We start from the raw sequence: 26,985 nt of genomic DNA on the forward strand, positions 1-26,985 counted from the left end.
GAGACAGGATTTTTCAGTGTTGCCCTGATTGTTCTGGAACTCTGTATATCAGTCTGGCTGTGAACTCAGAGATCTTTCTTGTCTGCTTCCAGAGTAGTGGGATTAAAGGCTTGTGCCACCACCACCTAGCTCACTTCCCTGATTATTAATGTTTCTGCTTACTTTTGACACTGAAAAAAAGATGGAATGGTTGCACACATGTGATGCTCAGGGTGTTTTTTAATACTAATTTTTGCTTATCCAAACAAAAGGAATTTCATATAGTCATAGAGGTCTAGTGCATCACCCTTCTCTAGTTAATATTGTCACGGATTCTATATTTACACCTGTTATCATTCTTATGCTACAAATCCCAAATTGATAACATTATCCAAAACTCTGTTTTTTAAAGCTCATCAAATAATTTGTTTCATGACTTCACAATTCTTCATCTTCCACATGTGTACTTATTCAGAATTTCCTGGGACCTTGGAAGATATTTTAGTCTTCCATGTGTCTTTACTTATACCTGTCTAAAGGCCACTGAATGGCATGCTCTAACTCATAATCCTGTTCCATTTCTGCACCAAAATTTCAACTAACCAATAATCAGCAAAAACCCATAGTTCTACAATATCCCAGTTGTTCTACTTTGGGTACTAAGCCATTTGCCTGAGGGATTCTCCCCACAGACAGACGAAATGATAGTTGACAAATGGATGCTTCTAAAATCCCAGAACTTGGCAAGGAAAACTATGTCCATGTCTTTGCAGATATTTTATCAATCATGACATGGGCAACAGTGCAACCTGAAGAGTCTGATATTCATATCTTCTTAGCCATACTACACTACCAGGCTTGCTTTTCCTTTATAAGCATTCCTGATATAATCAAATATACTAATGGCCTTGCATATGTATTTCATAAAATCCAAAATTTTTACAACATTTTCATGTTACAAATTAAACTGAGATACCATATACCTCTACAGGATAAGCCACTGTAGAACATAAACACTGCACTATTAAATATTGAAATATGACAGGATAATATCCTTTATCCAGTAGAGTTTCTTTATCCTAATAACTCAAAGGACTTGATGTTATTGATAACTGTTTGGTGGTTCATACTAAGCTCTGCTGACTCTGTTGGCTTTATTAAATATTACACAATTGGCTGTGGAATACAGGCTGAATGTTTACATGCACACCTAAGTGTGCCATTTGACTACGATTTGCACAGTGGTGAAATGTCAGACATTTATGAAGTGGCTGTGATCATAAAAGCTCTGTTATCATCTCTGAAAACAAGGTCAATATTGAAGGGAATTTCCAAACCCTGTAAATGTAACCAACCATCATATTAAATAAGAAACACGAAACCAATGTAAAAGAGAAAGCCAAGAGGTCAGAGCTCAGAGCTAAAATCTTACCCTTCCTCCTGTGGTGCTCCTAGCTCTCTGAAAGAGACCTACTTCCTGTGTGTATGTCTTTACATAGTCTTTCTGTTCTGCCTTCTCATTGGCTGTAAACCCAAACACATGACTGCCTCATCACTGCCTGTATGTACAGCCCTCCAGGTCTTAAAGGCGTGTGTCTCTAATGCTGGCTGTATCCCTGAACACACAGAGATCTACCTAGCTCTTCTACCAAGTGCTGGGATTAAAGGCGTGTGCCACCACTGCCATACTCTTGCTATGGCTCTAATAGTTCTGACCCCTGGGGAACTTTATTTATTAACATACAATTAAAATCACATTTCAGTACAAATAAAATACCACCATATTTCCCCTTTTCTATTTTAAAAAAAGAAAAAGGTTATAACTAACATAAGAAAAACTATATACAAAAGTACATTGACTATATACAATATATACAAGTAATAAATACCTAAACAATGTCTAGCCCATTTGTATTTGACAAATCACAGAAAATAATTCCATTATCTATCCCATTTTGGTAAGTCCAAAATGTATCTAATTCACTTTCTATCCTAATTAATCTCCAACTATAACTAACAAATCTTCAACTCCCTCAGAGATCCAAGAAGTAAATAATATTAGCTAACAAAAATAAAAACAGGAAGTGCATGTAAGCAACTTTCAAAAAATTTGTGAGTTGACAGAAACAGTCAGCTTCCTGGACAGTCACCTGAGGATTCTCCGCAGTGTTGGGGCATCATCTTCAGCCTATAGGCTTAGCATATCTGACAGACTCATTTGTGAAGTAGGATGTACACAAGGTCAACAGTTCAACCTCACATTGAGTGAGAGCAGTCCATGTACCGGAAACACCTGAATTCCACTAGTGTTATGTCATGATTCAGGATTTTAAATTCTGGAAATTGTTGACAGTTTTTGAATTCAATTGTCCATTTTTCTTGGCTGTGTATATATGGCTTCATCTCAGCATCCCCTTCTTCTACACATCCCTCTATTAAATGCCAGTCTACTATTGAGAGGCATGAGCTTAGTTACTCTTCAAGAATAACTATTTCAGCTGCTGTTCCATTGCACAACAGAAGCCATCAGCCCATTGCCTATTCAGCTGCCTTTGAAGAAAAGGGCACTGTACCTTTTCCAGATTGTGAAGGCCAATTCAGGGATGGGGCCATATTGTCCTGGCCTCAGAAGAGGCCTTTTGATAAAGCCATAACCACACTTGTTTTGGCAAGAATCAGTAGTCCTTTGTTTTGTGTTCTGTCTGTCCATTTTGTCCTGTTGATTCGAGGATACTTTGTTGATCAGTGGCTAACTTTTGCCACAATGAAAGTTAACTCCATATGCAGTTTCTTCAATGCCCATATTTTCTCTGAAGTAGATTGGTACTGCCAGGAGCCGACGTGTCTCAATAAAGAAAAATTTCTAAGTTATTAAAACATTTTAAATGGCATATTCTGTAGATCTCTGAAGGGTTTAAAGATGACCTGTCTATCTAAAATATATCTTCTCAATTTTTAAAACATATCTAATATGACTACAAGTTCTATTGTAATGTCTAACTACTAACTTTCATTTCTGTATATCCTAATCGTTGGTAATAATAACATTCACAGATCAGAAAATTGCATTACATTGTTTAATGAATGGTATTAATACAATTAGAAATATAAATATAGCATTTTCTAACAATATCAATTTCAAATTTGTATGCAATATAAAACAATCCAACCCAATGTAAAGTATTTAAAACTAGTAATTGTCTTTTTCTTTTCTTTTCTCTTTTCTTTTTTTTTTTTTTTTTTTTTTTGGTTTTTCGAGACAGGGTTTCTCTGTGTAGCTTTGCGCCTTTCCTGGAACTCACTTGGTAGCCCAGGCTGGCCTCGAACTCACAGAGATCCGCCTGCCTCTGCCTCCCGAGTGCTGGGATTAAAGGCGTGCGCCACCAACGCCCGGCAAAAAAAGAGTTTTTTTTTTTTTTGGTTTTTCGAGACAGGGTTTCTCTGTGTAGCTTTGCGCCTTTCCTGGAGCTCGCTCACTTGGTAGCCCAGGCTGGCCTCGAACTCACAGAGATCCACCTGGCTCTGCCTCCCGAGTGCTGGGATTAAAGGCGTGCGCCACCACGCTGGGCTCTCTTTTCTCTTTTCTTTCTTTCTTTCTTTTTCCCTCTAAAAACCATGACTTTATAGGCATTGAATAGATAGACTGGCTTCCAGGAGCAAGAGTTGTTTCACTCTTTTTTTTATATTTTATTTTATTTTTTATTTTACAATACTATTCAGTTCTACATAATAGCCACAGATTCCCTTGTTCTCTCCCTTCCTGACCCCCTCCCCTTTCCCCCACCTCACCCCCATTCCCACTTCCTCCAGATCAAGGCCTCCCCCAAGGACTGGGATCAACCTGATAGACTCAGTCCAGGCAGGTCCAGTCCCCTCCTCCCAGATTGAGCCAAGCGTCCCTGCCTTAGTCCCAGGTTTCAAACAGCTAACTCATGCAACGAGCACAGGACCTGGTACCACTGCCTAGATGACTCCCAAGCAGATCAAGCCAATCGACTATCTCACCTATTCAGAGGGCCTGATCCAGTTGGAGGCCCCTGAGCCTTTGGTTCATAGTTCATGTGTTTCCATTCATTTGGTTATTTGTCCCTGTGCTTTATCCAACCTTGGTTTCAACGATTCTCGCTCATATAAACCCTCCTCTTTCTCACTAATTAGACTCCCAGAGCTCCACCTGGGGCCTATCCATGGATGGCTGCATCCAGATTCCCCAGTCCTTGGATGGGGTTTATGGAACAACTATTAGGGTGTTTGGCCATCCCATCACCAGAGTAGGTCAGTCCCGGCTGTCTCTCAACCATTGCCAGCAGTCTTTTGTGGGGGTATCTTTGTGGATTTCTGTGGGCCTCTTTAGCTCTTTGTTTCTTCCTTTTCTCATGTGGTCTTCATTTACCATGGTCTCCTATTCCTTGTTCTACCTCTCTTTCCTTGATCCAGCTAGGATCTCCCGCTCTCTTTCCCTCGACCCTTGCCCTTCATTGCCCCCACTCATGTCCAGGTTGGTCATGTAGGTCTCATCCATTTCCCCGTGTCTTTCTTGGGGTTCCACTTTCCAGGTAGCAGAACAGTAAATCTAATCTCCTTTGATTAGCCTTTTTCCTAAATCTTGACTACAGCTTGTAACCAACCCCCCTAAACAATGAAAATTATCCCAGACCCCAAACCCATTAAAAACACCAAAAAACCACCCACCACACACCACCTCTTTGGTAATGTGGGCATCATATTCTTAAAATTGCTTCCTGCTGGGTATGGGCAAAGTTATCTTTATCCTGAAAGAAAAATTTTAGGTTAGTTGTCAAATTCTAGGAAAGGTAACTATATCCTTCATTATCCAGTCTGTGTATAATGCCAAAGTTCAGGGTTTATCTCAAGTCCTTATTCAAGTAGTTTTTGAGACTGGATCATCTCAGCTAGTCATCTTAACATTGCTCTGAGCACCTGGTAGTTCAAAGTTGATCTGTATATGATGTTTGTCAGCTTACTGATATTATTATTGTCCATGTGGAATTGTTGTTGTTGTGGGGCCCCATCTTCTTTTTGGAGACTCCAGTTGATGTTAGGCCTGGCCATGATTTCCTGCAAAAAACTGATAAGAGACTCGAACACAAAGACGTATATATATATATATATATATATATATATATATATATATATATATATATATACAGCTAATTGAAGCCTTTTTTCTAGAATTAGTTAGTACTCTATATGACCATCATATGTTAACAAAGTTTAAAATGTATATAATATATATATAAATCTTGTAAATTTTGATATAAAATTCATACTTTAAGAAAAGTTTAAAGAATCAGAATAGAATCAAAGAGTTGAACTTAGTAATAGAATCATCCTTTAATTAATTTGGCTTTTGTCCTGTCCCATAGCAGAAGATGGCTCCTTAATTCTGGCATGATACAGGGAGTTTCCTTTTAACAACATGCTTGAGTTAAAGAAGGAGAGAGCCATTCTCCAACTCCAAAGTCAGCTTTAAATTTTAATTGAACTGGGACTATTAGAAGATCAATAGTGTTAAATCTTTAGAGAAAAGCAGAAAAAAACATTTAGGAAGATATAACATTTTTTAGATAATATATACCCATATTCCGTTTCACTCTGTTTCCTGGGATAGATGATTTGTCCCTTTTCTTCAGTTGTCTCATTTGTCCAGTGTTCTTCAGATTCCTTAACCTTCATTCTCCTAAAAGACAAAAACAAAAACCTTTCCCCAAGACTAATTTTGGGGATGTTCCTTTTTGGCAAGTTAATATCTGATTAAATGAAAAGGCATGTGTTACTGGTACAAGTTAGTTTAAATTGGATGTTCATGCTGGTTGATGAACTATTAACTCCTCTAATTAAGAGGTCTGTCTTGTTCAAATCGAATCTTTATCAATTTTGATGGTACCCACAGCTTATCTTCTCCTTTAGAAACAAAAGCAAAACCTCATCTCCAACGTAATACAGACCCTGGTTTCCATTCTGAGGTCAGCACATCCTTAAAGTATATAGGCTGATTTAATTCTGTAGTTTGTTCTATTATCCAGTGTCTCTCTGCAGCTGTTGTTCCTTTCTCATTGACACTGAGAAAATTCAAAGTTAATAGAGCATTATGCAGTCTATTTCTGGGGATTTTGTTACCCCTTTCTGTTTATTTAGCATATCCTTTAGAGTTCTGTTTGATCTTTCTATAACTGCTTGACCTGTAGGATTATGTGGTATACCTGTAATATGTTTTATATTGTAATAAGCAAAAAACTGTTTCATTTTAACAGAGACATATGATGGAGCATAGTCAGTTTTGATTTGTGCAGGTATACCCATGATGGCCATAACTTCTAGCAAATGACTGATTACAGAATCAGCTTTTTCAGAACTCAAAGCAGTTGCCCATTGAAATCCTGAATAAGAATCGATGGTGTGGTGTACATATTTCAATTTTCCAAATTCTGCAAAGTGAAACATGTCCATCTGCCAGATTTCATTCCTCTGAGTACCCTTTGGGTTACATACTGCTGGTAATGGTGTTTGAGTATAGAAGGAACAAGTAGGACATTTCTTTACTATTTCTTTGGCTTGTTGCCAGGTTATGGAAAAATCCTTCTTTAAACCTTTACTATTGACATGATGTTTTTTATAAAATTCTGAGGCCTCCAGCACATTTCCTATCAATAATTTATCAATCTCATCATTGCCTTGTACAAGAGGGCCTGGCAGACCAGTATGGGATCGAATGTGAGTTATATATAAAGGATGACTCCTTTTCCTGATTGTGTCTTGTAACTTAATAAATAGTAAAGTTAATTCTGAAGCATCAGGGATAAATTTTGCAGTCTGAATATGTAATACCACTCTTTCAGCATACTTAGAGTCAGTTACTCTGTTGAGATTTTCTGAAAAATCCATTAATACCAACAGAATAGCATACAATCCTGATTTTTGAACTGAATTATAAGGACTTTGAACCACTTTACTTAAATTTTCTGATTTTTAACCTGCCTTTCCTTGTTTGTTGGCATCTGTACAAAATGTACAAACTCCAGATATGGGTTTTTCCCCATACAATTCGAGGCAGGATCCAATCTGCTCTCTTTATAAGATCAATTCTATGCGTTTGGGATATTTGCTGTTAATTTCTCCCAAAAAATTAAGAGCTTGGCAAGCTCTTTGCCAAGGCTCACTTTCTGTCCATAATTTTTCAATGTCCTCCTTAGTTAAAGGTATGATAATTTCTTCTGGGTCTATTCCTGCTAATTGATGAAGTCTCAATTTTCCTTTCCAAATCAAGTAAGAGATTTTTGTTCCACATAAGTTTTTAATTTTTTATTTGCTTTATTTGATGAAAATATCCATTCCAATATATCTTCTCTCTGCATTAATATTCCAGTAGGAGAATGCCTAGAAGGTAAAATAACCAAAATGCAATCCAGCTTTGGATCAATACGATCCACGTGCCCTTCATGTACTTTCTTTTCTACCAAGGACAATTCTTTCTCAGCTGCAGGTGATAATTCTCTTGGACTATTTAAGTCCTTGTCACCCTCTAAGGTTTTGAACAAATTATTCAGTTCATCATTTTTTACCTGAACAAAAGTTCATAGATGAGAAAATCTCCAAATAATCTTTGAAAGTCATTAAGGGTCTGTAATCTATCTCTCCTAATTTGCACCTTTTGGGGTCTAATTTTTTGTAGCTCTATTTTATATCCTAAATAATTAATAGAATCTCCTCTTTGTATCTTTTCAGGAGCAATTTGTAATCCCCAGCAAGGCAAAATTTTCTTTACTTCTTCAAACATTCTTTCTAAAGTATCTGCATTTGAGTCAGCTAGTAAAATATCATCCATATAATGATAAATTATAGATTTAGGAAATTTTTTACGTATCACTTCCAATGGTTGTTGTACAAAGTATTGGCACAGAGGTGGGCAATTCAACATTCCCTGTGGGAGGACCCTCCATTGAAATCTTTTAACCGGTTGAGAATTATTATAAGTAGGCACTGTAAAAGCAAATCTTTATCTGTCTTTTTCTTGTAAGGGTATTGAAAAGAAAAAGTCTTTTAAATCAATAACTATGAGAGGCCATCCTTTTGGTAACAGAGTAGGCAAAGGCATCCCAGATTGTAGAGAGCCCATTGGCTGAATTACTTTGTTAATTGCTCTAAGGTCTGTTACCATTCTCCATTTACCAGATTTCTTTTTTTATAACAAATACAGGAGAATTCCAAGGGCTGGTTGATTCTTCAATATGCTGAGCATTTAACTGTTCTTCTACCAGCTCTTCTAAAGCCTGGAGTTTCTCTGTTGTTAAAGTCCATTGCTGGACCCATACAGGCTTGTCTGTTAACCATTCTAAAGGTAGAGCTGTTGGTGTCTTTGGAAGATCATCAGTTGCTGTGCCCTGTTCTTGTATATTATGGATGGCTGGTGAGCACTCATTAGAACAATATCTTCTAATATTTCTCTAAGAAACATGTGTTAGTTTATGATTTGTTTCTGAGATTGGAGGGATGTTAATCTGAGTATTCCATTGTTGCAACAAGTCTCGACCCCACAGGTTCATAGCTATGTTAGCCACATATGGTTTTAAATTTCCTCTTCGTCCTTCTGGACCTATACATTCCAGCCATCTTGCACTCTGTTTCACCACACCTTCTGCATACTCCAGAAGGAAGGGGCATTCTGTTGCCATTGTTTCTTGAAGAAACATTGTTTCTAGGAATGACCTGTTTACAGTCCCTATTCAAATGTCCTTGCTTTCCACATCCAAAACATCTAACATTCCTCAAACCTTTTTAAATTGCTTCTCCTACCCACATATCATCATGCTTATGAGCCTCAACATTAACCATGTCTCTAATCCAATCTTCCAAAGGTGCAGATCTTGCCATTAATGTCCTGATTATTCTTTCGCATGCTGCATTCGCATTCTCAAAGGCCAAATATTCAATTATTATCTTACTAGCTTCTGAATCCAAGACCATTCTCTTTACTGCTGAAGCCAGTCTTTGTAAAAAATCTGTGAAAGATTCATTTGGGCCTTGCATAACATTTGTAAATGACTCAGTTTTTTTGCTGGTTCCTCAACTCTGTCCCATGCATTCAAGGCTGCCATTTGACATAGAATTAGGGTTTGGACATCATATAAACATTGTGTTTGTACTGAAGCATTTTGTCTTTCTTCAATAAGCTGCTCCTGAAAAACTTGTATTCCTTTATCCCTCCATTGTTTTTCTATGTTTTTAGCTTCATCCTTGAACCAAGTTAAAAATTGAAGCCTCTGGCTGGGTTCAAGAACAGCTTGTGCCAGCTCCCATAGTCCTATGGTACAATCCTATTATATGTTGACCAAGAGTTTAACATTTGCTTTACATATGGGGAATGCATGCCATAAGATTCTATTTCCTCTTTAAACCTTTTTAAATCCAATATTTCAATTGGAGCCCAAATATTTTGTGTAGTCATTTGATCAGGCAACTGCTGTTCAGTTATAGGATAAATTAAGGGTGAATGTGTGGAAACAGGCTTTCTTTCTGTAACCTTATGGTCCAAACTGGAAACAACTTCACTGTTAATTTCTTCTGTCTGAATTTTTACAGGTTTAACAAGTTTTTCTAAAGCTGTCATCCTGGCACTTAAATGAACTATCTTTTTAAATAGTAAAATGAGAATAAGCATAGTGATAAACTGCATAATTCCAACAATACTAATCTTCTTATATAGTTGTTCCATTGTCAGACTGCCTAAAATTTCAAACAAAACCCATTCTTCCAATGTACACATAAAACCCATTTTTTTTAATGTGGAATATTTTCTCTTTTAAATAGTTTCCTTTATAATATCTGATATGTTATGACTTACCAAATCTGTGTAGAACAGTAGAAATCCAAGGAAATTTCAAAACAGCCACCTAGTGTCTGAGGTGTGAATCCAGGGTGAGAGAGAGAGAGAGAGAGAGAGAGAGAGAGAGAGAGAGAGGTGGTATTGTGTTCCCCAAAATATTGTGTACTCTAATAAATTTATCTGGGGTCAGAGAACAGACAGCCACTAAATACAAAGGCCAGAAAATGGTAGCACTCACACCTTTAATCCTAGCATTCCAGAGATAGAAATCCCTCTGGATCTCTGTGAGTTCAAGGCCACATTGGAAATAGCCAAGCATGGTGACACATGCCTTTAATCCCAGAAAGCCAGCCTTTAATCCAAGGGAGTGGTGGTAGAATGCAGAAAGGTATATAAGGTGTGAGGACCAGAAACTAGAAGCATTTGGCTGGTTAAGCATGTGGCTGGTTAAGCATTCAGGCTTTTGAGCAGTAATTCAGCTGAGACCCATTCCGGATGAGGACTCAGAGGCCTCCAGTCTGAGGAGACAAGACCAGCTGAGGATCCAGCGAGGTGAGATAGCTGTGGCTTGTTCTGTCTCTCTGATCTACCAGCATGGACCCCAATAACTTGCCTCGGGTTTGATTTTATTAATAAGAACTTTTAAGATTCCTGCTACAAGAGAGAGAGAGAGAGCAAGAAAGTGTAGCTGGCTAAAGCTTAAATCCAGCCACGTGTTCCTTCTTGAGCTGAGTCAAGGCTTGGCTCTGGCTTCCTTAAGCTCCGACCACATGTATTGGCTTTACAGGCAGGGGCCCTGTTTGGCAGGGCAGGCCTGAGTTGTTTGTAGCACCAGCTTTAAGCAAGCAGCTCATGGTTAGTCTGGCCTGAGGCCAAGTCGACCTGTTCCCGGGCTAGGGAGCCGACTGCCTGGGCTAGGGTGCCTACCGCCCTTGTGGGAAACCGGACCTGCCGCCAAGCTAAGCAGTTTTTAATGGATTCTTGTCATGTTAGGTGCCAGATGTAGATGTAACCAACCATCTTATTAAATAAGAAACACAGAACCAATGTAAAAGAGAAAGCCAAGAGGTCAGAGCTCAGAGCTAAAATCTTACCCTTCCTCCTGTGGTGCTCCTAGCTCTCCGAAAGAGACCTACTTCCTGTGTGTATGTCTTTACATAGTCTTTCTGTTCTGCCTTCTCATTGGTTGTAAACCCAAACACATGACTGCCTCATCACTGCCTGTATGTACAGCCCTCCGGGTCTTAAAGGCATGTGTCTCCAATGCTGGCTATATCCTTGAATACACAGTGATCTACCTAGCTCTTCTACCAAGTGCTGGGATTAAAGGCATGTGCCACCACTGCCACACTCTTGCTATGACTCTAATAGCTCTGACCCCAGGGCAACTTTTTTTATTAACATACAATTAAAATCACACTTCAGTACAAATAAAATACCACCATAAAACCCCTTTCCTGCTATTGTCATTATGCTTCTCTGTCTTGTAATAATGGTAAAAAAAATCCTTGTTCTTGTCAAATAGTGGTATCATGGACTTTCTCACCTGAAGAATAATGATCCAATTCACTTCTACTCATGGTAAATCACTCACTTGAGTATTTTTGGAGAGTGTAAAATGGCTTACACAATAATTTACAGAAGGGGATATTGATATAAATGAGTAAATATTGATGCATCTCAGGACCTTTGTGACACTTAGGAAGCTGAAACCATTTTGATCTTAGTGCTGAAACTGGTCTGTGTTTCCAAGAATGTATCCTAAGTGACAACTCTCCTTCTCTCCTTAGAGAAAATGAAATTAGATCAACTGTAGGAAGAGTCTGAATCTTAGACATCTTGCTCTGGAAATGACACCAGAACTGCAGCAGAGATATAGGCCATGAATGCTGTCTTGATAATGTCATGTAGGACAATGAGCAATAAGCTGATAAACTGAAACATCGTCTTGGCTGTAAATAACAAAGACATTTCCTACTGTGTCTATGCTTAAGTATGTCTAGAGGGCAGAACTTTCCTATGATGAATGCACATGTTCTGAGAAAGAAATTGACCACTGAAATATTTAGAAAGTTCCATAGATCCCTACCTAGTTATTATCAGTGCAGGAAGACAGAAATTGTAAGAGATGGAATCAGTAGTTCAGTAGGCAACTGTCCAGAAATTGTTGGGAACTCTCCAACCAGGTTATTCATGTACATGTCAGTAACATAAATAAATGTTTTTGCTATCCACAATGTCCTCATGTATTGAATAACAACCAATACAAAATGTTGGAGGGGGGATTCTAGCATGTGTCATTTAAATGTTCTTTAGTGAAAAATTTGTTTTTAAGCTATACATTCTGAAAATTCTTTTTATATTTCTGAACTGCTCCTAAATCCTACTCACCTCTCTACTAACCAAGTTCAACATTCTCATTCTCATTCTCATTCTCTCTCTCTCTCTCTCTCTCTCTCTCTCTCTCTCTCTCTCTCTCTCTCTCTCTCTCTCTCTCTCTCTCTCTCTCTCTCTCTCTCTCACACACACACACACACACACTCACTCACAAAAACACAAAATCCGAAAGCAAAATATATAAACATAAGTCTAACATGACAAAAAATGCCTAAATAAACTTATGTGAGACAAAAAAGTCTACAAAAATGGCATTTCTTCAGTTTTGTATTGGTCTTAGGTATAAGACCTACTGTGAAGTGTGTTTAATACAGCCAGTGACTTTCCACTGAAGTGCTCTAATTTTTCCTTTGCATGTGGGTACCACTTGCAGACAGTTCCTTGGTTAGGGTTGAGACTCCAAGTCCATTTCCCCCTCTCAGCATTAGAATCCCATGTGACTTCCACCTGTGCAAGCCCCGTGTTTACTTCCACAGTCTAGTGAGTTTGTACGTGCATCGCATCGGTCCTGTTGTGTCTGGAAGAGACTGGTTCCTCGTACTCATTCAACACCTCTGCCTCTTACAATCTTTCTATCCCTTCTTTGCATCAGTCCCTGAGTCCTAAGGAGAAAGTTTGCCTAAGACAACCTATTTATGACTGAGTGAGCCATATCTCTCATAATCTATAGATAGTCCATTTGAGATTCTCTGTGTTACTTACCATATTCTGCAAGAAGAAGTTTCTCTAATGACAGTTGTGTGAGGCACAGATTAATGTGCATGTATGGGCATATCATTAGTAATTATCTTACTGTTATATTCCTTTAGCACACGGGTCTTCAACTTTCCTATTGCTGTAACACTTTAGTACAGTTCCTCATGTTGTGGTGACCCCCAACCATATAATTATTTTGTTTGCTTCTTCATGAGTATAAGTTTTCCACTATGAGTCATAATGTAGTTATCTGACATCCAGGATATCTGATATGTGACCCCTGTGAACGAGTCCTTAGACCTCTATGAAAGCGTTGTTCTATCACAAAAGGGGTTGTGCCCCACAGGTTGAAAACCACTGCTTTAGCAGAACATTGAGTTTTGCCATAAGTCCATGATCCTGTCCTGTCTCAGGTTCAAGAACATTCTAGTAGTTTCAGGCATGGGTTACTCATAGGGTGGGCTTTATATCCAATCAAAGAAGGGTTGATTACCCTCACAGCATCTATGCCCCTACTGCACCAGCATATCTCACAGGCAGATTAACATTGGAGGTGACAGTTTGTTGTTAGGATGATAATTAACTTTCTCCTCTGAGAGCATGACAAATACCCTCTACTACCATGAACCATTTAGTCAGTAGGAGTGGGGCCTCATGTTAGGCACCAACTCGAATTCTTCATGTCCAGTGAGATATGTAAGTGTTTTCTTCAGCAATAGGGTATTACCATCAGTTTGTGGAGAGTAACCAATAGCCTAAGCAAAAGCCTGGGGTATTTTGGGGTTTGCATGAGGTCACTTTGGCTAATGATTCAGTTTATAAAGACTTATCCAGAAATACCAGTCTTCCCCATATCCAGTAGTTTACTGAAGGAGAATGTTACAATAATTTGGAATCTGCTGTTCTGGGAGGATTTAAGGCCAAAACTGAATGGAGCCACAGCTCAAAACCACCAGGGTTAGGGACCAGGCACCCTTATTTTAAAAAAAAAGAATATCCTCATTTCTGAACACTTTTTAAAGGGGCCTTGTTTGTATAACAGGAAGCTAGATATCAGAAACTCAAAGTGAAGAGGAAACCCCAGAGGCTAGCAGGAAAACTTTACCTGCTCCCAACCCCCTGAATTGTAGAAGGAAGGCATTGAGCTGAGAACGATCCTGAAATATTGTACAGCTGACAACTGAGGCTGTGTCTCTGTGCTATCGAGCACAGTAGTATGTGGCAGTATCTGCAGTGTCCACACTGGTGATCTTAAGGAATACCTGGTTGTTGGAGGTGTCCTTGGAGACTGTGAGCCGGCTCTTCAGGGTTGGGTTGTAGAACTTAGTATCATCCCACCAAATGTTTGCAATCCACTCCAGACCCTTCCCTGAGGGCTGACAGATCCAGTTCACACCTATACCAGAAGTGCTCAGTGAAAACCCAGAGAAAGAGCAGGTCAGACTGAGAGTCTGGGAGGGCTGCAACAGCCCAGGGCCAGACTCCCTCAGGGTAACCTGGGACAGGACATCTGTGGGGGAAAGAAAGCAGAGGGTAAGGTTGGAACAGGGTGAGCATATGGAAGTTTATCCCTTAGAGGCTTGGCACTCACATGCAGGGACAATCAGCAGCAGGAAGGAGGAAGCAAGCCTGGCCATGGCTGCATACCAGTGAGTACACAGGCCCAGCTTTGGCTTTTCAACCCAGGGTTGGGTGGAGCCAGGAGAGATTTGCATTTCCTCTCCAGGTACTGTCTCTGATGTTAGACATAAGTTTTAGGTCTCAGGAGTCAGTCTGTAATGAGGCACACAGGATTCCTCAGGGGAGTTCATCTCTGCTCCCCATAAAATGTAGCCCACATGGTAAGACTCAGGTCCTCAGTACACAACACGTCTGATGAGGATTGTGTGAATGCAGCAAGGAAGAGCATGTGCCATTGGCAGGCTGGCAGTTATGCCGAGTGTAAGGGCATGGAAGAGAGTGATAGTTCATTGGCTTTACTACCCTGTCAATTCCCTCCCTCACATATTTGAGAATTCAATTCACTCAACATTAGTAGCTTCATCTTTATACTGCCCTCTATTTCTGACTACTTTTAAAACAGCAGCAGAAAACCTAAAGTGTAAGAAGAGACATGGTTAGTTACTCAGTCCTGTCAGATGCTGAGCATCCTGGAGGAGGGGACAGAAGGATGGATGATGCAGCAAGTCACAACACACAGGCCATAGGCATTTTCTTTCTGGTTCAGCGATGATAAAGCACATGTATTCTTTTTTCTTGTCACTACTGATGCTTTAAAACTTAGGAAGAAAATGACTTGCCTAACTTTAGACATGTTTCATGGTGACATTGTGATATGAACATGATTGAAAACATGGAAAGAAGCTTGAGCTAGCTGCCAATTTCTATAAAAACAGCTACATCAAAAATGATCAACCCATTTTTATAACTAAAACATCTTCTTATTTAAATGTTTAAAAGATAAAGCTATCAAAATGTGTCTGAACCATGAATATGCACTTACCACAAAGTTATAGTAGCACTGTAAAAAGAAAACAAACACACAATGCTGATTGCAGGTTGAGGCCCTGAACTCTTGTGGTAGGATGGACAATAATAGCTGCAGTAACATTTGGTTCCTTTTCCAGGCGGTTTCAAAGTTACAATGATTTTCCATATGTTATTAAATCATGTATCTTGAAAAAGGAATTCATCTGACATTCTCTCCATGGGATTCAAAATCATCACACATGTCCTCATCAAAGGCAGGCAGTAGAAAGTTTCCACAAGAAGGAAAGGACCCGGGAATGGATGATACAGGGGCAAAGTTGCCAAGATTGGATGAATGTGGCAGAGGACTGGAGATGCAAGGACTGCTGGTTCCTTAATATGAGAAAGGCAGGCAGCCGCCTGTTGTGAGAGCGAATTTCATTTCTAACCAGGAACACCGGTTGCATTTCAGATGCTTTGTCCATGGAGAGCATAAAAGTGTAATGTTCTGTCTTAGGTCTGGGATATGAACTGCAATGGAGGTAGACATTTTTCTTGAATTTTTCAGAAGTACTTGAAGTCCTTCTGGACCAAGGCTGAAAATGTGAAGGAAAATGTGGACTACATGGTACAAAAATTAAACATCATAAAGCTAATTCAACATTTTTTATAAATGTAGATACTAAACATCCTGCCGAGTACTAAAAATTAGAAAAAAAAATACTGTAAATTTAGAGCAGAAGAACTCCTCTATTCACAACATTTCTCTGAACTGCTTTATAGGTTTCAAGATTACAAACCTCAGTTATACCCAAGTTGAGAGTTTATTTAGTGCATTTGCAATCAGTGATATAGGCGTGACTGGTTCTCCATGTTCATCACTGTGATATGTGAAAAGCACAAGAGAATAAATGTTAGATAAAATGCAACCATCAATTCATTCTTCAAAAAATGTCAAGCACCTCGATTGAAAGTGAGTATATTATTATGTGATTCATGTGAGAAGATCATGTTACGTTTTCATGATGTGAGTAATAGGATTCCATATATGCACAGAGTAGAGTAGCAACCAGACATTCCTTTAAATGACATGTAAAGTCTGCTACCAAAGTCAGGATCTAATCTCTTAAAGTGCAATGTCATATAGCTACTAATAATTGAGTCTGAAATGAAAGAAGAGAAAGTGAATCCCTTAGGAGAAATCACCATTAATTTCAGGATTCTCCATAGTAAGCTGAAATGCTACAAATCCTACATCTGATTTGGTTCTTAACCAGATAATGAAATGTTCTAGGAGTAAATCTGAACACTAGGAAGGATGCAGTACATACACCTAGGACATCACACCAGACTGACAGACTCTCATCCTTTAAACACAGAAAGGACAGTGATGAAGCTGATCCCAGGTGAGTTCCAGAGTGCTGTGAACAGATGAAGGTAACCCCTGCATTCAGGATGTCATATGAAACATGGTCAGAATTCATGTGAGAGTGGCAGTGGAATAGTGTAGGTATGAGGATGTCTCAGCTTCTCTCCCTTCAGGATCCTGAGTGTGAATGGCGGTAGTCTGGATTTACTTTATTTTCTTCTAATCTCTTTTCCCAAGTTACAAAAATTATAAGTTAGGACTTGGTATTACCAATTTGACTAAAAACCTTTCCTATTAGAAAAACTATGCACAGAAAAATTAAAAAATGAAATCCAAAATGCAGTGAAAGACAGATGATGTGATTAATCCCAGCATCTACCTCTCACTTTGCTCTGAGCTGAGTGCTTCACAGGGCAGTGTATGATGCCTTGAGACCAGGTCTCCTACAGCAGAGCAGCATGGGCTCAACAGTGTGGATGAAACATCAAGGATCTCAAGTCACAATCATGTATTCCAGCTGAGAAAACCCCTCCTGACAGGGGAAAGCAGTTACAGATAGAATTACAGATGATGATGATAATGATGATGGCCGTGATGGCAATGACTAGATGTTTGACACCTCATGTTTGAAAATTTGAAGCCTTCTTCTCTGTATATGCAGTTGATGTTTGACCTTCCAGTAAGATTCCCACTTAACGACTAAAACAGATATGTGAAATATTACTTAATAAAGAATTTTTACTCTACTAAGTTTGGAGTCTTGTCACAGTAGCTACATCGCATGTATTATATGGTCTCTGCAGTTATTTGAGGTTAGAATGGGAAACCTTAGAGTCTCAGAGGACTCCCTCACTCTCCAGATGTTTCTTTCTTTTTGTTTTTTGTTTTGTTTTGTTTTTTAATTTGGCAATTTTTTTTCAACTGCTACATTTTCTGTCCTGGTGAAATTTGGATCTACAGCTCCCCCTGCTGGTCCTGAACATTCTCAAAGTGTGGTTGTTTCTGAGCACACATTGAACCTGCTCCCTGTGTCTGCTGCACAGTAATACAAGGCTGTGTCTTCAGTGGTAGCAGGGTTCATCTTCAGGGAGAACTGCTTCTTGAATGGGTTGACACACTGATGGACTTTTCAGTTACTGTACACCTTCTACAGATTTTATCTTTTTTTCTATCATGCAGGCTCTTTTTTCAGTCATGCAGGTTCTTCCTGAAGGTGAAGAGCCAGGAGGAGAATCTCATCTCCACAGAGCCAAGTGTTTTGTCTTATGACCTACTGAATTTAACCAGTGCCCTTGAAGTAACCATGGGTGTAAGATTATTTAATGGAGCCTCATTGTTTCCTTTTGTTTCTGCATGAGACAGGATCTCAAGTAGTCCCAAGAACTAGTGGTGCACTGAGACTAACCTTGACCTGCTAATCTTCCTTGCCTATACCTCCTAGGTGATGGGAGTTTGACCTTCTTTCCAATAAGCTAGATTATCAGAAGAAACAACACTTTATTTTATTTTACTTTGCAATTCATTTTGTGCTTATGAGTGACTGTTTTTGTTTTTTTGTTTTTTTGTTTTTTTTTTTTGTGTGTGTGTGTGTGGTTGTGTGTAATCAGTGCACCATGTGCATGCTTGATGCTTGTGGAGGCCTGAAGAGGGTGCTGGGTGACAGGGAAGTAAAGTTACAAATAGTTTTGAGCTGATATGTGGGTGGTGGGAACTGAACCCAAGTACTCAGGGAGAGCAGCCAATTCTCCAGGTTCCTGTATTTCCATTTAAATTAAGTTTTTAAGGAAGTACATGCAACTTTCATATGCATGTTCCTTATACTTAGAATTACTTCTGATTTTTCAAGAGAGAAAGGTATTGAATAATTTGACTTGATTTAAAAATGCTTCATTTCACATTGTTAACATTTTCACTTTAATTGAAAATAATTTTTTTTTCATATAATATATCCCCATTATGATTTCCCCTTCATCTATTCATTCGAAAGTTCCTTCCCCACCCCCCTTTCCTCTGGATCCATCCCCTTTCTGTTTCTCATTACAAAACAAACTGGATTTTAAGGATTAATAATAAAATGAAATAAAATAAAATTAATTTAAACAAAAACACATTGGAATTGGACAAAACAAAGAGAAGTAAAATAACCCAAAGAAAACACAAAAAAAACACGTATACACAAGAGACATAGTCACTACACACTTGGGAATCCCATGAAAACACATTTCCTCTGGTCTTGGCCAGCCCCAAGGTCCCACAGTCACTTCTAAAATAATCCTTCAGAGGCTTAATATTAATTACCAATTGCATGGCCTATGGCAGGCTTCTTGCTGCTAGCTTTTATGACTTGATGTATTTGTATTCATCTGCAAGTTGCCATGTGGCCATGGCTTACCAGTATTTTCACATCTTGCTTCTCCTGGTGGTGCTGGCTTCTCTGCCCTCTGCCTTTCTTTTTCCTGTCTCCCCAGTTGGAATGTACTGCCTAACCTTATTCTGCCTCTCCAGTGGTCAAACAGCTTTATTTATTAACCAATCAGAGCAACACATATTCACAGCATACAGAGTCATCTCACAGCAAGAGAGAGAGTAATAGAACAAAAAACAAAAAACAAGTTAAATTAAGATAAAATTGAAGAAAGACAAATCCCTGACATAATATTATGAGACAAAGAACCTTCAAATATGAGTTTGTTTTCTGTTGGCCATTGACTGCTTGGCATGGGATCTGCCCTAAAAGTAGTTTGATTCCCCAGTGAGACTGCCTTAGAAAAAGCTAAATGTTCATTCGCAAGTAGTAATGAATTGCAGAAAGTTCTGGGTTTTAGTGGGTAATGTGTCCACTTCTCTTTTCAGTTCTAGGGCTCCAGCAGGTTCAGACCCATGCAGCCCCATTGCATGCTGGCTCAGGCACTTTGAGTTCATACATGTATCTGTGTTTAGATGGCCTTTTTCCGTGGTGTTCTCCATCCTCTATCCACCTCCTCTTCTGCAGGGTTTCCTAAACATTTAGGGGAGGGACGAATAGAGAAATCCTTTTTAAGGATGAGTGTTCCAAAGTTTCTCACTCTCTGCATACTATCTGATTGTGGGTCTCTGTGTTTCTTTCTATTTACTATAGGAGGAAACATCTATGATGAGACTTAGTACGAGTGTAGCAGAATGTCATTGTGAGTCATTTTACTGCTGTATTCTTTTATAAAACTACAGTATTTGGTTTTTACCCTAAGTCCATTGGAAATCTATTCTCAGATTCCTGGTCACCCAAGCAGCATCAAATATGGGCTCCAAGTGGACTGTAAGTCAAATCAGATATTGGTTGGTTACTTCCACAAACTTGTAATCCTACTTTTACACAATAAGAGTATATTTCTTCTGCATTTCAGTTTTACACACTCTGCAAAATCAGTCAGGACTCTGGACCTCATGGCCTTGATGAAACAAGAAAAGATGAGTATTTCCTACGAAGTGCTGGTGTCCAGCAAACTTCACACAAAACACACAGAATGGCAGATTCACTGTTGTGAAGCCTGTTTTGTGTTTCATGGAAATCAAGAAAAACGTGAGGCATCCTTTAGACAGTGTCCTCATAGTTCCTGTTTCTGTAGTTTTATCCCATATACGTAATTCAGCAGTCTCCTCTAAAGGAAATTTGATACAGTAATGAGCCTTCATTCTTAGCTTCATAGTATGGTTGATTCATCTTCTTGGTTACGTAAGGGTCAAGATTCATAGCACTGGGCTTCAACTGTCTCCTGTTTATTACTGTATACCATCGGGGTCCCTAGTAATTCCAGGTCTGGGTTCTTTATTATACTTGACCTCCATGTAATGAGAAGGTTATTCTGTGCTAATAATTTCACAGTAGGATGATCATGAGATAACCCAGGTGATGATAATCCTATTGGAATGTTCATGAGATAACCCATTTCTGAGTCATCTTTTGCTCGCATAGAATTGTTTAAATAGAATCTTTCTGACATAATATTTAATTCAACATGAGGCACAGACCTCTCAGAGAGACTATCAATCTAGAATGTTTTCTGCTAACTTGACACCCAAATGCACAGGACCACAATCGCTGCAGTAAAAAAACTTTCTTGTTCAGATAGTCCACTGAGTGAGATCCAAACAACAGATTTGGGCACGGTTCAGATTCATGAGAACACTACTGTGCCAGCATGGAATATGAATTCTCTGAGAAATATGATCTTTTCAATAATGGTTATGCAACACATTCCCATATTTATAGGCTATGGAATTATAATTTGATTTACAATTTTTTTAGGTTCTGCTCAGCCAGGTAATCATTGCCTTTTATAGTCTGCCCCAGTTACTTTCATAGCCTCTTTTTCTGCCCCAACCCCACAAGGAACTAAAGTCAATCAAAGCACAGTCCTCATTCCCAGCATGCACCCAACCTTGTCCTTATTCATTTTTACCCTGATTCCTGAACCAAACAAAGATTCAACAAAGAAAGAGAACTACAGACCGGTCTCCCTCATGAACATTGATGCAAAAATGCTCAAGAAAATACTGATTTACAAATTTAATGCACAATGATGTTAAGCAAAGTGTCCACCCTCTCCCTTTGGATTTTTCCTAATGTACAATTAATTCCTTTAGATTCTAGTTACCTGTGGTGCTATAGAGCACTAGACTAAATATAGCACCTCATTTTACCTGTGTGGGTGTCAACTCTCCGTCTCTGTCCTTACCACACTCCACAGCTCTATATCCGCCTCTTGTGCTTACTGTGTTTGCTTCCCAATAAGAATGATGAAATGGGGCATTTCTCTTCCTGTGCATTAATATTGTCCTGAAGTTCCATGAATGGTAGCACAAATGAACTGTTGTGGATTTTATGGCTGTATGTAATGTGTCTAGAGATCTGTTTCATTTCAATATATTTACCTTTATTTCTGTAAATTAATTACTTAAACTTGTTTTAGCAGATACCCAGAAGTATTCTTTCATCATGAACAGACAGAGATATGAGGCTTCACCCATAGCTGAAAGATCATCAGCAAATAATGGCTGTTAAGAAACAGAGAGCCATTTCCCCCAGTGGTGTAGATAACACCAGGGATCGCTTGGTATAGCTAAGTGCTATGTTGACACCACTCCCTCCCACACTCGATCACGAAATTCTAATTAAATTCAATGGGTCACAAATCAAAAGAGGCACAGAGCTAAGGCTGGGACACGCTGAGGCAAAGAAGGTTTTCCATAGGAGAGGGACAGGATGAGACAGGAGAGTGAGAGTGAAGGTGACTAAAATTAATTAAATGGACTTATAAAGCTGTCAAATAAAAAAATTGAAAACTGAAAGAAAAAAGAAATATATTTTCAGGAAAAAGAGTCCAGATCATCCTTGGGTTTGAGGTGCACACCTACACAGACTGAACCAGGTCAGATGTGAAATTATTTTGGACTTTTAGTCACTAGGCCTAGATTGCCTGTAGATCTCTATTTGAATTCCAAAGACTGAAACAGAGAACCCCACTAATGAGCTGATCAGAACAAATTCTCCAGGCTCCCTCAAGATTCCTCAGTGTCTAACCCTGGTGACAATGGCAGGGTTGTTTCTGCTCCTATAAATGACAAACTGCCTTCGTGAAAATGTGCAAGTGTACTTATAAACAAAAACAGGCATGCCCTGGACTGATTTCTTTTCGGATAGGTCAACATTAATAGTTTTGTTCTGTTTTGTTGTTGTTGTTGTTGGTGGTGGTGGTGGTGGTGGTGGTGGTGTGTGTGTGTGTGTGTGTGTGTGTGTGTGTTTGTGTCTGTATGTGTGTGTGTTTGTGTGTGTTTGTGTGTGTGTGTGTGTGTGTGTGTGTGTGTGTGTGTGTGTGTGTGTGTTTAAAGGAAACTGTTATATTTGGGGAAAGCCCAAGATCCCAAAGGAAACAAAGCCTTAGCCACCCTCTGCACCTGCTTCCTGGGCTGAGCCTGAGTTCCTGTGTGCTGTGCGCCCCCTGCTGGAGATGAGCTCCAGTGCTCTTCCTGAGCACACTGCAGGGAGTATTATGTGCCTGACACTGATGTTCCTCAATGTGTTCATCAAAGTAATAAGGGCTGTCTCTCTATTAACACAGAAGTCAGCCTTGAGGACAGCTCTTCCTTAGATGTGTTTCTGGAGGTGGAGATGAAGCTGAAGAAGAATGAGTTGTTTTCTGTGACTTCATAATAACCTCTTTCTCCCAGTAGTACAGACTCTTTTCTGGGGCAAACCCAACACCAGTATGCATTAGAGTGTGATGGAGTAACCAGGGGCAGTGCAGGTAGGACCAGATCTCTGAGGGCTTCACCAGGACAAGTGTGAACATTGGAAGTAGAGACTAGAGACAAGGAGAATTGGCCCCTGTCAGTCACCAACAGTGACAAGTTCTCCAGATTTCCTAGCAATTCCTCAAGATCTAACCATGGCGACAATGGTATACTCATTTCTGATACTTTAAGTCACAATCTGCCTTGGTTAAAAAAATCAATATATGTGCTCATAAACAAAAACATACACAGATTGAATTTATAATTTGGACATGGCAATATTTAGTTCTTTTTTTAAACAGACCCATGAATGACAGACACTGATACTGAGAACTTGTCACCAAGCTCATGAATTGACCCAACAGTCTTATCTTCTAACCACACCACTGCCTTCCCCAGAGACTTTAAGCCTACATGAGCAGACTGCTGTGATCATCCATGTAATGAGTCTGCACTTTCCCCTGGAGATTAGGAGCATATTTACATGTTGGAAGCTCCGTAATTACAGGTAGGAATGGACAGAACCCAGTTCCTCCTGATGCCCCCATGATGTCGGCTGATTTCTGTAGGGCTTACACAGGATATTTCTTTTTTTTTTTCTTTTTTTTTTTTTTTTTTTTTTTTGATTTTTCGAGACAGGGTTTCTCTGTGTAGCTTTGCGCCTTTTCCTGGAACTCACTTGGGAGTCCAGGCTGGCCTCGAACTCACAGAGATCCGCCTGCCTCTGCCTCCCGAGTGCTGGGATTAAAGGCGTGCGCCACCACCGCCCGGCCTTACATAGGATATTTCAAGCAGCATTTTAAATTCAACATAGGATTGCAAGGATTCTACCATATAATTAACCAAGGGGAATCATACTCACCTGATGGAGTCTGCATGATTATGTACTAGATTACTAGCTGATATTTAGAAGATTGACCCATCAGAAATGTGACAGAGGACAAAACTCATACCCAGGGCGGGAAGGATTGCTACCTTTTGAATAGGTGGATGCTTCTTACTGTAAATTTCCTGTGTGATGCCATGGCCTTCACCATTGTAACAGCTTGGGCACTTTCCCCAACCTTAGCAATGATTTCTTCATTTGTTGGATACAATAATTCCTATGTACCAATAGAAGGATGACTTCTACATACACTGTGTAATTCTGGTGAGAAAAACAAGTCACAGACTCAAATCTTTGTGCTGTGGATATCACTCTATATAAATAAAACACTGATGGCCAGTGACCAGGCAAGAAGTATAGGCGGGACAAAGAGAGAGGAGAAAAGGGGGAAACAGGAAGAAGGGGAGAGACACTGCAGCCACTGCCAGGAGAAGCAGCATGTGAAGATGCCGGTAAGCCACCAGCCATGTGGCAAGGTATAGATTTATAGAAATGGGTTAATTTAAGATAAAAGAACAATTAGCAAGAAGCCTGCCACGGCCATACAGTTTGTATGCAATATAAGTCTCTGTGTTTACTTGGTTGGGTCTGAGCGGCTGTGGGACTGGCGGGTGACAAAGATTTGTCCTGACTGTGGGCAAGGCTGGAAAACTCTAGCAACAAATGGCGCCCAACGGCTCGAGTTTCCACCTTAAACCTGAGAATATTTAATAACCAATTCTAAACAGAGCCAAAACCAGGTTCCTGCTTCTTGTCTCATATGGGCAGCTAGACCGCAAAACGCAGGTTTGAACACTGGCGGCAGTATGGCGGAAATGAGGCGTCTGCCAGCGGCACATTAAGCTGTGTGGTAGATTTAGTCTTTACTATTATTTAAAAAAAAAAAGGTTTCTGGGCTACACGCTGCTTTGATAAAAGCTTAGACCCACTATTTCTGAGACTTGATGACTCCCAGAGCTGGCGGAAAATGTACCACTGCCATGTTGGGAAGCTGAAGTGGGTAGAGCCAGCAGCCACAGTTTCAGTCTTAGAATGGTACAGTTTAAAGCAATAGGCTCAAGGCTCAAGGTAATATAAAAAATAAGCCATGTAACGATGGCTACCACACAGAGAATCTGGATTATGTTGTCTTTGATATTCGTAACTGAAGAAAAACATTTGATTGCAAAAGCTGTTGAGTTATGCCAAAATGTATATTTTAAAGGTACCTTGACTTCAAAATTTGGATTTAAGGATATGTTGCTTTGGAAAAGAGGTTCTGCTTTTGTTTCCACAGAAAGCCAGAGGCTGTGGATTTGTTCCAGATTAAGATACATCAAGTTTCACCAGCCAAGACCCCCTGAAAGGTCTCCGATGACACCATGGCCCAGATGATCCAACATCCAGAGCGGTTTCAAGGCAACTGGTTCAAACAATACAGCCTCACGGACTACCCCATAGGTCTAAAATTTTCTTTGCATCCCCATAAGATACAGCGCCCCCCTCCAGCAGGAAGTAGTAAGAGATGCTACGCCCAAATTCCCAAATATACCAAGCTGGCTTTAGAGGTGGAATTGGCTCACTCCCCCTCTAAACCCAGACATATTGCTTTAAAAAAAATGGTTAAGTGATTCTTGTGTCCCAAATCAGAAGAACCCTCTGGTGTGGGACAGAGAAAACCAATATTTTTATTTAAAACAGGTTGATTATAAATGTGATCTCTTTCTAAAAAAGAAAGGGGATATAATATAGATATATAGGAGGGTATACAGATGATAAGATAAAAGGATAGATTAATCAATCTACTTTTAAAGAACAACTTGTTTAAAATGTTTTACATTGGTATAGATTTTAGTTTATGTTTAAAATGTTTTGCGTTGGTATGGATTTTGGTTTGTTGATGCAAGCTTGGGGTTAATTTTGTTATACTGTATATATATATTTCTATTCTTGTTTGAGGTATTATGTTTATGTAACTCATTTAAAATTGTAATGGATAATTAAAAATAGATTAATAATTAGTCATCTATGATAATCATATTTGTAGCCATGTTAGTTAAGTCTTCTAGGTATACATAGATATATTTCAGATAGATAGGTAATCTTCAAACACTTCATAGACCTAGAGAATATGGCATTTAAATAACTTAGAATTCTGTTGACATGAGACACAATTGCACCTGGCTGCACCAATTGATCCTGAGAGAATGTTGGGCTTCTAAGACATTTCCATTTGGAAGTTTGTCTTTTTGGCACAAAATGGCCTACTGGGTAAAGAACTGCCCTTGCCTTGAAGGCTGACAGTACAAATGCAATGCTGTCCTTTCTGGACAAGCGGGACACAAGGAAAAGACCACTGTACTCTGCCAAGACAGGGTAAGATGGTCTCTCAGAATTCCTGCTTCTAAAAATGGTCTGTCAAATACTCTAGGCCTGTAGCCAATTTGAATGCACCAACAATGCTGAGAAATATTAGGTGACTGTCCAGGCTGCCAGCTGTCTTGGTCTACTCTTGCAAGATTCCTGAAAGTTGCTTACATCCATCTACCATTTCTCAGGTACCATTATGTTCCTTCTCAGGTCTTTGATGTGGTTGAAAACTAGATAGTTATAATTTCCTCAGTTATGATAAAAGATAAGTTAGATATAAAACCTTAAACTCACAAATATAAGATAGATAGGACATCTTTAATATTGTAACTGTAACTCTTGCTCGATAATTGTTTTGTTATATGTAATTTTACCATGTTAAAGTTAAAACCTTCCTTTTTAAAAAAAGAAGAAAAGGGGAAGTGCTGTGGATATCACTCTATATAAATAAAACACTGATGGCCAGTGACCAGGCAGGAAGTATAGGCGGGACAAAGAGAGAGGAGAAAAGGGGGAAACAGGAAGAAGGGGAGAGACACTGCAGCCACCGCCAGGAGAAGCAGCATGTGAAGATGCCGGTAAGCCACCAGCCATGTGGCAAGGTATAGATTTATAGAAATGGGTTAATTTAAGATAAAAGAACAATTAGCAAGAAGCCTGCCACGACCATACAGTTTGTATGCAATATAAGTCTCTGTGTTTATTTGGTTGGGTCTGAGCGGCTGT

General features: G+C 39.3%; 1 gene segment (V, D, J or C); it reads right to left on the reverse strand.

The window, feature by feature from the left end:
• Positions 1-14,115: 14,115 nt before the first annotated feature.
• Positions 14,116-14,553, reverse strand: LOC119089034. The segment is given in 2 exon segments: positions 14,116-14,426; positions 14,508-14,553. Coding segments are annotated over 2 exon segments (357 nt in total).
• Positions 14,554-26,985: the final 12,432 nt, after the last annotated feature.

Source organism: Peromyscus leucopus, chromosome 14, assembly GCF_004664715.2.
Source record: "Peromyscus leucopus breed LL Stock chromosome 14, UCI_PerLeu_2.1, whole genome shotgun sequence".
In the NCBI taxonomy this organism is placed as follows: domain Eukaryota; kingdom Metazoa; phylum Chordata; class Mammalia; order Rodentia; family Cricetidae; genus Peromyscus; species Peromyscus leucopus.